This window comes from Ranitomeya variabilis, chromosome 5, assembly GCF_051348905.1.
Source record: "Ranitomeya variabilis isolate aRanVar5 chromosome 5, aRanVar5.hap1, whole genome shotgun sequence".
Lineage (NCBI taxonomy): Eukaryota > Metazoa > Chordata > Amphibia > Anura > Dendrobatidae > Ranitomeya > Ranitomeya variabilis.
The window spans coordinates 544,274,368-544,292,921 of NC_135236.1; the positions used below are offsets into that span (position 1 = coordinate 544,274,368).

Consider the following 18,554-nt stretch of genomic DNA (forward strand, 5'->3'; position numbering starts at 1 on the left):
GTCATGGGTCGGATTGGCACGGGTTTTCGTGACGCCTACGTGGCGTCATGGGTCGGGAAGGGGTTAACATTAGATCTTTTTACTATTGATGCTGCATAGGCAGCATCAATAGTAAAAAGTTGGTCACACTTGTCAAACACTATGCAAAACGCTAGTGTTTAGCGGGAATATGCATGCCAATTCTACATGCGTATTTCCCGTGGCAGGGAGTTGCAGAATTGCCGCGGAAATTTCGGCGGCAATTCTGCAACGTATCCACATAGCCTAACAGTTTCCAAACACTGAATGTTCATTTAATTTATTAATTTTTCTCTGTACACATTTATAAGCTCTACTTTTAACCTCTTTCTGACATCAGACATCCATGTGACCTTGGTCTATCCAACAAGGGACGGATTATTACGCCGAGGGTATCACCCGCCACCATGTTGGTGTGTGGGCGATCGCCACCGGGTGTCAGCGGATTCTGACAGCTGACACCCGCCCCTAAGTGTCAGGAGCGGTCACGCACCACTCCAGGCACTTTAACCCCCGAAATGCTGCAATCAAACGAGATCGCAGCATTGCGGGAGCTGGCAGAGGGATGACAGCCCCTCTGCCTTTGGATCGGAGACTCCGCAGGGGTCCCGGTTGTTGCCATGGTGACTCGATGTCATCATGACGACATCCGGGTCACCAGAGCTAGGAAACTTGGTGATCACGTGCAGTGCATGATCAGAAACTTTCCCTGTCAGTGCAGAGCTGACAGTTTCTATAGCATGGGGATGTTGCTGCATCCCCATGCTGTACAAGCGATCAGCCTGCAAAAAATAATTGCCCCATAGTGGGACTAAGGTAAAAAAAAAAAAAGTAAAAACATTTTTTGAAAATAATTCTAAAAAATAAAAAAACAAAGCAAATATTGTATTGTATCTACAAATAAATATTTAAAGGGAATCTATCACCCCCAAAAATCGTATATGATATAAGGCCACCGGCATCAGGGGCTTATCTACAGCATTCTGTAATGCTGTAGATAAGCCCCCGATGTAACCTGAAAGGTAAGAAAAACAGGTTATCTTATACTCACCCAGGGGCGGTCCCCGCTTCGGTCTAGGTCCGATGGGCGTCGTGGTCCGGCGCCTCCTATCTTCATACGATGACGTCCTCTTCTTGTCTTCCTGCCGCGGCTGTTGAGGGCAGAACAAAGTACTGCAGTGCGCAGGCGCCGGGAAAGGTCAGAGAGGCCTGGCGCCTGCGCACTGCAGTACTTTGCTCTGCCCTGAAGAGGTCAGACAAAGTACACCTGCGCAGCAGCCGCGGCAGGAAGAAGAGGACGTCATCGCATGAAGATAGGAGGCGCCGGACCTTGACCGCGACACCCATCGGACCTGAGCCGAACCGGACCACCCCCCTGGGTGAGTATAATCTAAATGAGGTATCACTGTAATCATACTGACCCGGAGAATAAGGGTATGTGCACACATTGCGGATTCTGCTGCGGATTGGGGAAATCCGCAGTGCAAAACCACTGCGGTTTTCACTGCGGATTTTATCGCGGTTTCTTCTGCGGATTCCTCTGCGGGTTTTCCACTGCACTTTCCTATTGGTGCAGGTTGAAAACCGCTGCGGAATCCGCAGAAAGAATTGACATGCTGCGGAAAATAATCCGCTGCGTTTCCGCGCGGATTTTTCCACAGCATGTGCACAGCGGGTTTTTTTTTTCCCATAGGTTTACATGGTTCTGTAAACTTTGGGAAAACTGCTGCGGATCCGCAGCGTCAAATCCGCTGCGGATCCGCAGCGTGTGCACATACCCTAAAACTGCCTTATCAATCTTACCACACATGGAATAACATAAACCTCCCCCACCAAAAAAAAATAAAAATCCTGAATTGCTGGTTTTTGTTCTCTCTGCCTCCCAAAAATCGGAATAAAATGCAATCAAAAAATGTCATGTGGCCAAAAATGGTAACAATAAAAACGTCAACTTGTCCAGCAAAAAAAAAAAACAAGTCCTCACTTGACTCTGTGGGCCAAAATATGGAAAAATTATAGCTCTCAAAATATGGTGATGCAAAAGCTATTTTTTGCAATAAAAAAGCATCTTTTAGTGTGTGACAGCAGCCATCCACAAAAACCCGATATACATCTGGCATCGCTGTAATCGCAACAACCCGAAGAATAAAGTCGCCTAATCACTTATACCACATGAGGAACGGTGTAAAAAATTAATAAAACCAATTCTTCACCTGCTGTTGATTTTTTCATTCTGCCTCCCAAAGATCGCAGTAAGGCTTGGCGCACATTTATCGTACGGTCTGTGCTGAGGGCTAGTATTGGGGTTTCTGTGTAAATCTCTGCAATACGTGATTCAGACAGAACCTCTGGCTGAAGATTCCCTATAATGAGACAGATAGAGGCGCTGTGGGTGCCGTCTGACCTGTGATCCGGCGGTGTCCTTTTTAGAATTGCATAAAAGTGCCATCGGCTACAGTTTTGTGCACTTCTGAAAGAAGGACACCACTGAACAGAGGCCAGACGGAGTCCAGACTAACTCTGCTGCCTCATTATAGTGAATGGATCCCTCTGGGTTTCATCTGAATCACGTCACTAAGAGATTCAGATAGAAACCCCAAAGTAAGCAGTCACCGTAGAGTACTTTCATCCAAAACGTTATGTAAAATGTTCCCAATAAAAGCTTCAACTCAATCCACAAAAAAAGCAAGTCCCCACTCAGGTCTGTCATCTGTTAACGGAAATATAGGGAGCTTCCAAGCTACTGATAGCACAAAGGCTCTGGAAAAGCTAAATGGCTCCTCGCTCCCCAAAAGAAATTCAGCAAATTCTCCGCTCTCAAATCCAAATGCCCCACAGTGTACCTAAACCACATATTGCATCCATGTTTGGCATTTCTGAAGCGATTAGAGCCCGCCTAACTTACGGGTGCATGCCTCCAGAGCATGGGCTGGGCATAATATACTGGTGACTACAACGTACTGGTCACTACAACAGCAGTTTACAAATTCACTAGGCAACATTCATTGCTGCTTGTTTCTGGAAAATACCCATGGAGTCAAAATCGTCACTACACTTGTAGATAAATTCCCCAAGGTGTATAGTTTCCAAAATGGGGTTACTTGAGGAATTCTGCTCTTCTAGCAATTAGGGGCTCTGTCTATAGAGTCCGCAAACTGTTTTAGGAAAATCTGCGCTCCATTCCGGAGTCTCTCTGGATGGCTAAGTAGTACTGTAAAGCCACATATGGGGTATTGCCAAGTTCAGTAGAAATTGTGGGCCAAAGTTTGGTGCCAATTTTACCCACTTCTTGTGTGAAAATATAAAATATGGGGCTAAAACAAAATTTTAGTGGTAAAAATGTAGTTATTTTTAATTCACTGCCCAATGGTATAAAACTCTGTGACACACCCGTGGTGTCAATATGATCACTGCACACCTAGATGAATTCATTGAGAGGTGTAGTTTGTAAAATAGGGTCACTTATGGGGAGTTCTGCTGTTCTAGCACCTCACGGGCTCTCCCAGTGGGTCATGGCACCTGCAAACCATAACAGTAAAATCTGACGCTCCTTGCCTTCTGAGCTTTGCACTGTGCCTGAAAATATTTCCCGATTACATGTAGGGTATTGGCGCATTCAGGAAAAAATAGACCTCCGTTTGTTGTAAAAAAATTCCTATTAGCCCTTAGAAAAATTAAAAACTTGGGGATAAAACAATATTTTATTGGTAAAAATGTAATTTATTCTTTCTTCACCGCTCAGCGGTAAAAAATTCTCTGAGGCATATGTGGTGTCAATATGATCAGTGCACTACTAGACAAATTTATTTAGGAGTGCAGTTTTATTAAATGAGCTCACATATAAGGGTTTCTGCTGTTCTGGTACCTCAGGGGTTCTGCCAATGTGACATGGCACCCTCAAACCATTCCAGAAGAATCTAAACTCCAATATGGAGCGCCTCTTTCCTTCTGAGCTGTTCATTGTGCCTCAAAAGTAGTATTCCCCCCTTGTCATATTCAGGAGAAATTGCACAACAAACTGTATGGTGCAGTTTCTCCTGTTATCCTTATGAAAATGCAAAATTTGGGGCCAAAATAACTTTTTTGGGAGAAAATGTGATACATTTACTTTCACGGCTCAATGTTATCAATTTCTGTGAAGCACCGGGGAGGGTGTTCAAGGTGCTCACCACGTATCTATGTACATTCCTTGAGGGTTATAGTTTCCAGTTTCTTGTCGGGGGTTTCCACTGTTTAGGCACATCAGGGGCTCTCCAAATGGGATATGACGTCCACTAATGATTCCAGGAAATTTTACATTCAAAAAGTCAAATGATGCTCCTTCCCTTCTGAGTTCTGCCGTGCGTCCAAACAGTAGTTTTTCCTTCATATTGGGTATCGGCGTACTCAGGAGACATTGCACAACAAATTGTATGGTGCAATTTCTCCTGTTACCCTTCTGAAAATGCAATATTTTGTGCTCAAATCAAATTTGTTCGGAAAATTTGATATTTTTTATCTTTACGGCTCAACGTTATAAACTTCTGTGAAGCACCCGAGGGTTCAATGTGCTCACCACACATCGCGATCAGTTCCCTGAGGGGTCTAGTTTCCAAAATGGTGTCAATTGTGGGGGATTTTCATTGTTTAGGCACATCAGGGGCTCTCCAAACACAACATGGCATCTGTCAATTGTTCCAGCAATTTTGCATTCAAAAAGTCAAATAGCGCTCCTTCCCTTCTGATCTCTGCCGTGCGCCCAAACAGTGGTTTTCTCCCTCATATGGAGTATCGGCATGCTCAGGAGAAATTGCACAACAAATTCTAGGGTCCATTTTTTCCTGTTACCCTTGTCAAAATAAAAAAATTTGGATCTGAAGTCAATATTTTGTGAAACAAAAGTTAAATGTTTAATTTTTTTTCAAAAAATTCATGTGAAGCACCTAAAGGGTTAATAGACTTCTTGAATGTGATTTTGAGCACCTTGAGGGGTGCAGTTTTTAGAATGGTGTCACTTTTGGGTATCTTCTATCATATAGATCCCTCAAAGTGACTTCAAATGTGATGTGGTCCCTAAAAAAAATGGTTTTATAAATTTTGCTGGAAAAATGAAAAATCACTGGTCAACATTTAACCCTTATAACTTCCCAACTAAAAAAAAAAATGTAGGTTCAAGAATTGTGTTAATGTAAAGTAGACATGTGGGGAACGTTATTTATTAACTATTTTCTGCGACGTGTGTGTGATTTAAGGGCATGAAAATTCAAAGTTGAAAAATTGCAACATTTTCCAAACTATCGCCAAGTTTCCGTTTTTTTTCCACAAATAAACGCAAGTCATATCAAAGAAATTTTACCACTGTCAGGAAGTACAAAATGTCACGAAAAAATAATGTCAGAATCAACGGGATCCGTTGAAGCGTTCCCGAGTTATTACCTCATAAAGTGACAGTGGTCAGAATTTTAAAAATTGGCCCGGTCAGTAACATGAAAACCACCTTCGGGGGTAAAAGGGTTAATGGAACCAGTCAATTGATTCATGTTGCCCACAGGCCAGGTATGTTTTATCCGTGCAGTTTGAAAAGCCGGCCAGAGATAGGGAAAGCTAACTAGCTCAGCGCAGCCCGTGGCAGAATTCTCTTCGCTGCACTCTAGTTGTGTACATATAAAAAGACTTGTTAATGAAGTAGAGCGGTGCAGGGAGAAGCCCATCAGGGGCTGTGTCGGACTAAACTCATCTCATCGCTACAGTTTCCGGTCACCATTTCAAACCATGTTTTCTCTAAAGCAATACAGTATTTCAAATAAGTCATATCTGAGTGCAATTGCGCAGCCAGGCTTTGATTTATGTAGCCCGTGGATTGGGCAGCATGAATTTAGTGACAGGTTCCCTTTACTTACTAAAACTTTGGTGAGAAGTAGAAAGGTTTTTTGCACTTACGGCATTTTGTATGGCAAATGACTCAACGATCTTTCACTTACCTGAGCTGGTGTTGCAACAGATTTGCACTTTGGTTCAGGGCAGTTTAGAGCATGAACTTGTCCGTCCTTAATCTGGATTTCAAAGTAGTCTTTGAGACAGCAGTTACAGTACACATGCTGGCAGTCCTTAAAGTGGGTGCACTCACTGCCCAGCTTCTCCATAAAACAGATATTGCACAAGAACGGTTTGCTATCAAAAACCTTCTTTTCCTGAGCTTCACTGAAGACCAAGATGTATTTGACCAGGGCAGACACTGACTGCACGTCCTGTATGGCCCGTTTATCAGATGATCCTCTTTCCAATAAGACCCCATCGGCAGGGGTCTTTTCAGTGGGTTCCATACGGTTCTGTAAGCCATTGCTAGACAGCTCAATTTCATATGGAGATTTTATGTTCAAGTAATCAAGTGTCTCTTCCTTCAGAAACTGAATCCATGGGAACAAGACAACACATCCACTGTTCTCCTCCCATAGATCATCTAAGTGCTGACACAACAGAGTGAGCTGAAATAATAAAAATCAAACACCTTGAAAAACATTTGACAGTTAAGAAAAAATGTTGTAATTCACGTATGAAGAGTTTAAATCCAATTATTTTAATCTTGAAAAAACCATCACTGTCCATTATAATTTTCACCCATTTTAGGCCCTTTACTTACTCTTCTGCAGCATTGGCCTATGTACAAGTGCTTCTCACTAAATTAGAATGTCATCAAAAAGTTAATTTATTTCAGTTTTTCAGTACAAAAAGTGAAACTTATGTATTATATAGAGTCATTACAAACAGAGTGATCTATTTCAATTGTTTATTTCTGTTAATGTTGATGATTATGGCTTACAGCCAATGAAAACCCAAAAGTAATTATCTCAGTAAATTAGAACACTTTATAACATCAGTAAATGCACTAAATAGTTGGCCGGGGCTCCTTTTGCATCAATGCAGCGTGGCATGGAGGCAATCAGCCTGTAGCACTGCTGAAGTGTTATGGAAATCGACGTTGCATTGATATCAGCCTTCGGCTCGTCTGCAATGTTGGGTCTGGTGTCTCATCTTCCTCTTGACAATACCCCATAGATTCTCTATAGAGTTAAGGTCAGGCGAGTTTGCTGGCCAATCATGCACAGTGATACTGTTGATTTTAAACCAGGTATTGGTACTTTTGGCAGTGTGGACAGGTGCCAAGTCATGCTGGAGAATGAAATTTCCATCTCCAAAAAAGCTTGTCAGCAGAGGGAAGCGTGAAGTGCTCTAAAATTTCCTGGTAGAAGGCTGCGCTAACTTTGGTCTTGATAAAACACAGTGCACCTACACCAGCAGATGATATGGCTCCCCAAACCATCACTGATTGTGGAAACTCCACACTAGACCTCAAGCAGCTTGGATTGCGTGCCTCTCCACTCTTCCTTCAGACTCTGGGACCTTGATTTCCAAATGAAATTCAAAATTTACTTTCATCTGAAAACAAAACCTTGGACCACTGAGCAACAGTCCAGTTATTTTTCTCCTTGGCCCAGGTAAGACACTTCTGTGTTGTCTATTGGTTATGAGTGACTTGACACAAGGAATGCGACACTTGTAGTCCATGTCCTGGATACGTCTGTGTGTGGTGGCTCTTGAAGCAATGACTACAGCAGCAGTCCACGCCTTGTGAATCTCCCCCAAATTTTTCAGTGGCCTTATCTTAACAATCATGTGCACCTTTTTCTACCACACGTTTTCCTTGCACACAAACTTTCCATTAATATCCTTGGATACAGCACTCTGTGAACAGCCACATTCTTTAGCAATGACCTTTTGTGGCTTACCCTCCTTGTGGAGTGTGTAAATGACTGCCTTCTGGATATCTGTCAAGTCAGCAGTCTTCCCCATGATTGTGGAGCCTTGCTGAAACAGACTAAGGGATCGTTTTAAATGCTTAGGAAACCATTGCAGGTGTTTTGTTAATCATTCTAATTTAGGCCGGGATCACACTTGCAAGAGTGATGCGAGAATCTCGTGCAAGTCTCTCGCATCAATACCCAGCACTCGGGACCGGAACGTTCAGTTGCATAGAAATACATGCAGCCGTACGCTCCAGTCCGAGTGCCGGTGGCAGTGCTGGGTATTGATGCGAGAGACTCACGTGCGTTTCACACATCACACTTGCAAGTGTGACCCCGGCCTTATGATTGTTGAGCCTACTGAAACAGACTAAGTGACCTTTTTAAACACTTTGAAAGCCTTTGCAGGTGTTTTTTGTTAATTATTTTAATTTACTGAGATAATTACTTTTGGTTTTCATTGGCTGTAAGCCATAATCATTAACAGAAACAAACACTTGAAATAGATCACTCTGTTTGTAAAGACTCTATATAATATATGGTATTGTCTGAAGCAGCTTCAAAAGCAAACACCCGGAAAATGAAAAAGTATGCCTGTACTTTGAGGAATTTAAGGTTTGACACACATTCTGGTTTGTTTTACATGTGTTCCTTCATTGTTTTGCTGTCTTTCAGTCTGTATCTATAATGTACACATTTTAATAAGAACAATAAGGTGGACCATTTCTGTCTGTGGAGACTGCCAATCTGTAGTAAGGAGACCATGCAATGCTCCTTTTTGAAGTTAAATTTAGTAACTCTAAAAGTACTGACCCTGTAACTCGCTTTGCCAAATAACATGATAAGCCAAACCATACATTCGAATTGCATTTTTCATGGTGTTTGCCTCTCATCAGTCCAAAGCATTAGGTTTGCTTTGGCCAGGTGAGAGACCTCTCACTGGTTGTCCTGAAGAAGGAGTCCGTAGACTCTGAAACACGTTGACAATAAACCTACAATTCTATTACCAATATTTGTGTATGTCGCAGAGAGCAGCAATTATCATATATACTCGAGTAACTGGGAAAACCTATTGACTCAAGTGTAAGCCTGGTATGCATTGTCTCCTCATCCCTGTCCTGGTATGTATGGCCCCCTCATCCTTACCCTGGTATGCATGGCTCCTTCATCCCTATCTTGGTATGCATGACTCCTCATCCCTATCGAGGTATGCATAGTATTCATCCCTATCCTGGTCTGCATGGTTCCTCATGCCTATCCTTGTTTGCATGGCCCCATCAGAAAAACATTAAAAAAAATATAAACTTTCCTACTTACTGTCCCTATGCTCCCTCGCAGCATCTTGTTCCGATGCCAGCAGCTGCAGCGGAGGGACGAGCACGTGTGCCCGCTACTTAAGGGAATGAATACTCACTGCCCTGGGAGTGGAGGGCATTGCATATTCATTCCCTTAAGTAGCGGGCACACGTGATCGCCCCACCACTGTAGGAAGCCAGCGGCTGTGACTACTGTGCCCACTATTAAAGAGAAATTAATATTCACTGCCAGCAAAGTGAACATTCATTTCTTTAGCAGCGGGCACAGGCTTTAGACACAGCAGCTGACTCCTGCCTCCTGTGACCCTCACTCGAGTATAAGCCGAGGGGGGCATTTTCAGCAGAAAAAAAATGTGCTGAAAACTTGGCTTATACTCGAGTATATACAATGCTTCCTATCCTGCTATTTAAATTTACTGATACCATTTTGGGGTAGATATGATGTTTTGATCACCTCTTATTGCATTTTATTGCAATGTTGTGGAGGCCAAAAAACGGAATTCTGGTGTTTTGATTTCTTTTCTATTGCGACATTTTATCAATCAAATTAATTTATTTTAGATTTTGATGCATCAGACTTTTTCAAACACAGATACCAAATGTGTATATTTTTGTTTTATTTTTAATGGGGCAAAAAGGGGATGATTTGAAATTTTTTATTTTTCAATTGTTTTTATATTTTTAAAAGCATTTCTTTTACTGTATTTATTAGAGAAGCTTCAATTGTTTTATCGCTTATGCTATACATAATAGTACAGAAGCACTGCTACTGTATGTATAGAGAAAATCGCGATCTCCTATGAACAGCAGCTAAACGCTGGCTTTGACAGAATGATTGTAATGACAGCCCCGGGGGTCTTCAGCAGACCCCCAGCTGTTATGACAACCCATCGACACCTCATGTTCACATCATAGGCACGTGGAATGACGAGCCCGCATGCTCGGTTGGTCAACAGAGGCAAGTGTAGCTCCTCTCTATCCGTGGCTGTTAGAGGCACATAATGGCTGATATATCAGCCATCATGTGAAGGGAAAGATGCGGGTTTGTCGTGCAAGTCCGCACTAAAGTCAAGGAGCTAGCATATGACACACCAGTACGTCATATATCGGTAAGGGGTTAAGCTAATCTAAGTGCAGAATTCCCCTTATGCCTCTGTGCACGTATTGCTCTTGCTCAGTAAAATGTCTGACCAATTTTATCTTCTGCCATCAACATCAGTACAGCTGCCTGTGCTGTTTTACATCACTAGCTGGTTATAGCAGTGTTCAACTCTTTTCCACAACAGCACTGCAGAAAGATCACTTCAGCCTTCTGCTGAAAGATCACTTTTGCGAACCTGCAAATTCTGCTCTATTGATGCATGTTAGAAGATAATCCTTTGCCATACGCATAGAGTCTTTTGCAGTTTTACATCACTGATTTCTCAGCAACAGGTTACACAGCTCAACTATTCTCAGCTCTTGTACACACAACCCCTTCCTTCAGTGTATCTCTTCTCTCAACCTATCCTACAATATATCTCCCCTCTCAGTCTCTGCACACAGGGCCCCCTATTACAGTATATTTCTAATCTCAGCCCCTGTGTGCTGCCCAGCGTACAATATATTGCTAATCTCAGTTACCAGCACAGAATCACATCGCCTTACTGGGATGAGCTCCCACAGTGTAATGAACGAAGCTCTACCCCTTTCCGTGATACCATCCCTCATAGGAGACTTCGTTCAAACACACTGACCTAGAGCACACATAAAATGGCTGTAGACCCTGCATTAAGCATGACCAGCCATGAGCTGGAACTACTTGAGGTCTGTTCCAATGGCAACTGAAGCGTAAATAAAACCTGTACAGTCATCCTTATCAGGAGTTATATGTGCAAAACGTGCACATTAAAAAATGGGTTATATTGGCACAAATTAATATATGTTGTACGGTCGCTGTAGGATACTTAGTGGATGGGATATAAACCTGGAGAATTGTTTTAGCACATATAGGACTAAAAGGGATAAATCGGTCATAAAAGTTTGATTGTGAGAAGTTGAAGAGTTGGGAGAGAGGGCTGTTCACCATATCTCCACCCCTGCGTGTGGTTTACTTTGTAAATTGAGACCGGTTTGTCTCACAGTGGGCTGTGTGTATGGAGGTGTGCAGATCTCCTAGATTGAGTGCTTTTGCTAAAGGAACCTTCACACTGAACAACTTTCCAACGTTATCGTTGGTCGGAGCTAGAAGGCCAGCACCTTATTTCGTCGTTAGGTCGGTGTGTATCGTCGTGTTTGACAGCAAATTAAGGTTCCCTTTAACTTGATCCAGGAGGTGACAGGAGTAGATGTGGTGCGTAACCCGCTGACTTGCCTTTTGGGCTGTATGGATGATATTGCTACGGATGAATGTGGAAGGCTGACTATCGCAAGATTGTTGTATGCTGCGTGAAAGCTTATCGCAATGCACTGGTTGGATGAAAAACCGCCAGGGAAAAAGGAATTTATCAACAAGATACATTTTATTGTCCTTATGGAAAGAAATATATACAGTAAGAGAGGTCAGAATACAAAATTTGAAAATGTGTGGGGTGGATGGATTATCCATCTGCTGAGTTACTGCAAAGTAGAATGGGTGTTGTGTAGTTGATTCTGGGGGGACTCCTACATGTACAGGCGTGTTTTTGTAAAGCTTGTTATCTTTTCTCAAGAGGTGATGCTGTCAGATGGTTGTATTGGATAATGGGCAAGAGATTGGGGGGAGGGAGAGGGGGGTTGGTTAGGTGGTAAGGGTGTTGTTTAGTAAAATGAAAATATATTATCAGGTCATGTATCTAATGTACGGTATTTGTTTGGAAATTGTATCGGACTGTGTTAATGGCGTGTCATATGCTTTAATAAAAAATACATGATTTAAAAAAAAAAGAAATGCTTAACCCCTTACTGACATCGGATGTACGGTATTAGTACACCGATGTCTGTATGCCCCGCTTTGATGTGGGCTCCGGTGGTGAGCCCACATCTTTCCGGGGACATGTCAGCTGTTTTGAACAGCTGACATGTGCCCGCAATATCCGCGGGTGGAATCGCGATCCATCCGCGGCTATTTACTAGTTAAATTCCGTTGACAAACTCTGACAGCGGTATTTAAATCGCACTTCCGGCTATCGGGCCGGAAATACGCGCACCGCTAACCCCGTCACATAATCATGGTCATCGGCATGACAACCAGAGGTCTCCTTGAGACCTATATGGTTGTCAGTGCTGCATTGCTGTGAGCGCCACCCAGTGGTCGGCGCTCATAGCAACTCAGCAATTCTACTACACAGATGTGATCTGACCGTTGCCTCTACGTAGCAGAGCCGATCGAGTTGTACCAGTTTCTAGCCTCCTGTGCAGACTATAGAAGCATGCCAAAACATAAAAAAAAGATGTTTAAAAATATAAAAAAAATATAAAAGTTCAAATCACCCCCATTTTCCCCCATTCAAAATAAAACAATTAAAAAAAAAAAATCAAACCTACACATATTTGGTATCGCCGTGTTCAGGATCGACCGATCAATAAGAAAAAAAAACAAGATTAACCTGATCACTAAATTGCGTAGCAACAAAAAAAAGTAAAACCGCCAGAATTACCTTTTTTTGGTCGCCGCGACATTGCATTAAAATGCAATAACGGCGATCAAAAGAACGTATCTACACCAAAATGGTACCATTAAAAACGTCAGCTCTGCACGCAAAAAATAAGCCCTCATCCGACCTGAGATCACGAAAAATTGAGACGCTACGGGTAACGGGAAATTGCGCATTTTTTTTCTTTTAGCAAAGTTTGGAATTTTTTTTCACCACTTAGATAAAAAGGAACCTAGACATGTTTCGTGTCTATGAACTCGTAATTACCTGGAGAATCATAATGGCAGGTCAGTTTTAGCATTTAGTGAACCTAGCAACAAAAAGCCAAACAAAAACAAGTGTGGGATTGCACTTTTTTTTGCAATTTCACCGCACTTGGAATTTTTTTTCCCCGTTTTCTAGTACACGATATGGTAAAACCAATGGTGTTGTTCAAAAGTACAACTTGTCCCTCAAAAATTAAGCCCTCACATGGCCAAATTGACGGGAAAATAAAAAATAGTTATAGCTCTGGTAAGGAGAGGAGCGAAAAACCGAAAAAAGCTCTGTCATGAAGGGGTTAAATTCATAAACATAAGTGTACATATATACAGTGGGGAAAATAACTATTTGATACTTATACTTGATTTTGCAAGATTTCCCTCCTACAAAGAATTGAGAGGTCTGTCATGTTTATCTTGCAGGTACTCTGCAATTGTGAGAGAAAAAATCTAAAAATAAAAAGCAGAAAATCACATTGTATGATTTTTAAATAATTAAATTACCTTTTATTGCATGAAATACCGTAAGTATTTGATCACCAACCAACCAGCAAGAATTCTGTCCCATAGACCTTTTAGTTTTTCTTTAAGAAGACCTCCTACTCTGTATAATTTGCACCTGTTTGAACTCGTTACCTGTATAAAAGATACCTGTCCACACACTCAATCACATTCCAACAACTCCACCATGGCCAAAAGCAAGGATCTGTTTAAGGACACGAGGGACAAAATTGAAGACCTGCACAAGACTCGGAAGGGCTACAGGACAATAGGCAAGCAGCTTGGTGAGAAGGCAAGCAGCTTGATGAGATGGCAACAACTGTTGGCACAATTAATTATTAGAAAATGAAAGAAACACAAGATGGCTGTCTATCTTCCTCGGTCTGGGGCTCAATGCAGAATCTCGCCTCGTGGGATAAGGATGATTCTGAGAAAAGTCAGGAATCAACACAGAACTACACGGAAGACCTGGTCAATAAACTGAAGAGAGCTGGGACCATAGTCTCAAACATTACCGTTAGTAACACACTACGCCATCATAGATTAAATCCTGCAGGACACTCAAGGTCCACCTGCTCACGCCAGCACATGTCCAGGCCCATTTGAAGTTCGCCAATGACCATCTGGATGATCCAGAGGAGGCATGGGAGAAGGTCATGTGGTCAGAGGAGACCAAAATAGAATTTTCTGGTATCAACTCCACTCGCTGTGTTTCGAGGAAGAAGAAGGAAGAGTACAACCTTAAGAACACTGTCCTAACCGGGAAGCATGGTGGGGGAAACATCTTACTTTGGGGATGCTTTTCTGCAAAGGGGACACGATGACTGTGTAAGGAGAAGACCCGGACCAGGCCTACCTACTCTGTGACGGATCTGGAACTGTCAGGGCTGTCACCCAGGTTTCAAGGGGGGAGAAAGCTTAAAGCCGCGCCGCGGCAAATTTTAGGCCACGCCTCTGACCACACCCATTCATAATTAGTCACACCCATATCCACGTCCCAAGCACACCCATTTAGCACTGCTGATCACACTGTTTCATATACAATAGTTATAAACAAAAAAATATGGCCACACAGTGCTCCATACTGTATAATGACCACACATGATGCCCCATACTGTATAATGGCCACACATGACGCTCCATACTGTATAATGAACACACATGACGCTCCATACTGTATAATGACCGCATGCATACTGTATAATGGCCGCACATGATGCTCCATACTGTATAATGACCGCACATGATGCTCCATACTGTATAATGAACGCACATGATGCTCCATACTGTATAATGACCGCACATGATGCCCCATATTGTATAATGACCGCACATGATGCTCCATACTGTATACTGGCTGCACATGATGCTCCATATTGTATAATGACCGCACATGATGCTCCATACTGTATACTGGCTGCATATGATGCTCCATACTGTATAATGAACACACATGATGCTCCATACTGTATAATGGCCACACATGATGCTCCATATTGTATAATGACCGCACATGATGCTCCATACTGTATAATGACCGCACATGATGCTCCATACTGTATACTGGCCGCACATGATGCTCCATACTGTATAATGACCGCACATGATGCTCCATACTGTATAATGACCGCACATGATGCTCCATACTGTATACTGGCTGCACATGATGCTCCATACTGTATAATGACTGCACATGATGCTCCATATTGTATAATGACCGCACATGATGCTCCATACTGTATACTGGCTGCACATGATGCTCCATACTGTATAATGACCACACATGATGCTCCATACTGTATAATGGCCACACATGATGCTCCATATTGTATAATGACCGCACATGATGCTCCATACTGTATACTGGCTGCACATGATGCTCCATACTGTATAATGACCGCACATGATGCTCCATACTGTATAATGACTGCACATGATGCTCCATACTGTATAATGGCCGCACATGATGCTCCATACTGTATAATGACCGCACATGATGCTCCATACTGTATAATGACCACACATGATGCTCCATATTGTATAATGACCGCACATGATGCTCCATACTGTATACTGGCTGCACATGATGCTCCTTACTGTATAATGACTGCACATGATGCTCCATATTGTATAATGACCACACATGATGCTCCATACTGTATACTGGCTGCACATGATGCTCCATATTGTATAATGACCGCACATGATGCTCCATACTGTATAATGACTGCACATGATGCTCCATACTGTATAATGACCCCACATGATGCTCCATACTGTATTATGGCCACAGTTCTCCATACTGTATAATGACATACAGGCACGCAGCTCACACACATGCAGCATCACACACACACAGTATCACACATACACACGCAGCATCACAAACGCAGCTCACAAACACATGCAGCTTTGACACAAATGCATCACACATGCAGCCATCACACACACACACAGCCATCACACACACACGCAGTCATCACACACACACGCAGCCATCACACACACACACACGCAGCCATCACACACACGCAGCCATCACACACACACACGCAGCCATCACACACACACACACACACGCAGCCATCACACACACACGCAGCCATCACACACATGCAGCCATCACACACACCCAGCCATCACACACACACACACCCAGCCATCACACACACACACCCAGCCATCACACACACACACCCAGCCATCACACACACACACCCAGCCATCACACACACACACCCAGCCATCACACACACCAGATACCTCATACACACATGACACACACACAAATGCAGCATCACACATCTCACACACACACACACATCACACACACACACAATCTCCTCTGTGGTGCAGGGGCGGCTGATCTGTCCATGTGCAGCTCTTCAGTTTCTCCGGCTGCTCACAGCTCTGCACTGTCCCGGCACCTCCCCCGTCTCTCCTTCTCTGCCGGGATAGCAGCTAAGAGCAGGAGACGCCAGAGCTCTGTGCACACACCTCAGGTAGTGAGTCGCTGACCTCTCATCTTGATCGCTGCTGGCTCTCTTCCTCAGCGTGGCAGCGCCGCACACACAGGGGGCGGGGGCGGGATCGGTCGGGAGGAGACCCAGCATGTATAAGAAAAAAAAAACAGCCACAAACCTAATCGGGCTCTCTCTACGTCCCGGAAGTGGGCGGGGCTTCACCGGCGGCCGCAAATTCGGGATTTTAAATGCCCGAAGCGGGACAGCGGGACCCCGGTGCCAAAGCGGGACTGTCACGCTGAAATCGGGACGGTTGGGAGGTATGGTCTGACCTCTATAATTACAAACAAAGGTCTCTGTATCAAATATTAAGTTCTATTTTTTTATTACATCAAATACTTATTTCATGCAATAAAATGCAAATGAATTATGTAAAAATCATACAATGTGATTTTCTGGATTTTTTTTTTAATTCTGTCTCTCACAGTTGAAGTGTACCTACGATAAAAATTATAGACCTCTCCATTCATTGTAGGTGGGAAAACTTCAAAATCAACAGTGTATCAAATACTTATTTTCATGTGTGTATATATTTATTTATACACACACATATAGGTTCACATCACACCCTTTTGCCCAATTAAAAATAAATAAAAAAAAAAGATATATGTGGTATTGTTACAGATATATCAAAATATAAAAACTAATTAACTTAATTGGCCATTAGTATAAAGAGAAAAAAATCAAAGGGCCAGAATAACGTTTTTTCAGCAGCTGCAACACTGCAAAAAAAATGCAGTAATAGCCGATCAAAACATCATGACTACATCATGAGTTGGTATCAATAAAACGTCAGCTCAATGCACAAATAGCTCTCACATGGCCCAATTGACCAAAAATGTAAAACGTTGCGGGTCTTAAAAAATGTTGACACAGGAGATTTTTTTTTTCTACAAATTTCTGATTTTTTTTTCTCACCACGTAAATGAAAAAAAAAAACCTGTGCATGTTTGGTATCTCTGTAGTCATACTGACCAATATTACCAGATAATTTTTAACATATAGCGAGCATGGTAAATAAATAAAAAACAATTGTGGATTTGCACTTTTTCCACTATTGTAATTTTTTCCCACTTTGCAGTATATCAGCTATGTCAGCGAAACAATAAAAAATATAAAAAACTCGTGGAAGATGAAAAAAAAACAAGAACGCAAATAAAAAGAAAAAATAGTCATGTCGGGAATAGCTGAAGAATTTACAGAAATATAAACCATTTTTGTTACAAGTTTTCTGTCACAACCTGTTTTGGTGAAAGCCACTTGCAGCTTAGTGTGAAATCCGGGGGTGCAGCGGACGGGTAATCTGGGGGAAGTTCAAAGTTCAGCACAATGGGTGGCAGGAAGGACACAGTGTTCTCAAAGGTCTCAGGAAAACATTCTGCGGCACTGTTGCCTTGAAAGAAAAGAAAATGAATAACAACCATTAAAGAAATTCTAATATTCAATTACCACATGTATCACAGCATCATATTTTCACATTTAGCAGTCGATATGTGACAATTCAGATTTCCTAAAAACACACAGGTCCCAACTCATTAAAGCTGGAGTACGAAGCGGCAGGAAGAAGATGCGCCAAATTCACAGGAGTATGCCGCTTAATGAATTTGGCGTATTTTATCAGTATCGTGTTCCTCCGTGCACCTTTCAAGTTTAATGGAAATAATAAAAATATATGAAATATGATATATTCACATGCTTTTATCGGTCTTAGCCCCCTTTACTAGCGAATTTCTTTTGCCTTGATCACAGTAGAACCACAAAGTTTTTGATGTAAAATAATTGTGACAAAACAATGCATTTTGGATGCGACTGCAGCAAAAGAAGTGCAAAGCATATGCATTGTATGAAGGCAGCTTAAGGCCGGCATCAGAGAGCATCGGATGTGATATGCTAATGACCCTCGGCTCCTGCTCTGCTGCGAGCGGGAGCCGAGTGTCATGTGTCTGTGACCCGAGCCTCTTGCACAGAGGAGGCAGAGAAATTAATTTCTCCATCTCCTCCATTGCCGGGGTCAGCGTATAACGTGCGTTGTCTCACTTGC

The 18,554-nt window shown here is 42.5% G+C and overlaps 1 protein-coding gene across 3 annotated transcripts in view; it reads right to left on the reverse strand.

Annotated features, from left to right (window-relative positions):
- Positions 1-18,554, reverse strand: part of LOC143776447 (E3 ubiquitin-protein ligase RNF14-like) — a 59,503-nt gene that overhangs the window by 30,344 nt on the left and 10,605 nt on the right. For all 3 annotated transcript variants that reach the window (XM_077265851.1, XM_077265853.1, XM_077265852.1), the window contains exons 4-5: positions 17,755-17,906; positions 5,979-6,482 (exon numbers count right to left, since the gene is read on the reverse strand). In XM_077265851.1, the coding sequence (XP_077121966.1) occupies positions 5,979-6,482; positions 17,755-17,906 (656 nt within the window). The remainder of the gene's footprint in view (positions 1-5,978; positions 6,483-17,754; positions 17,907-18,554) is intronic.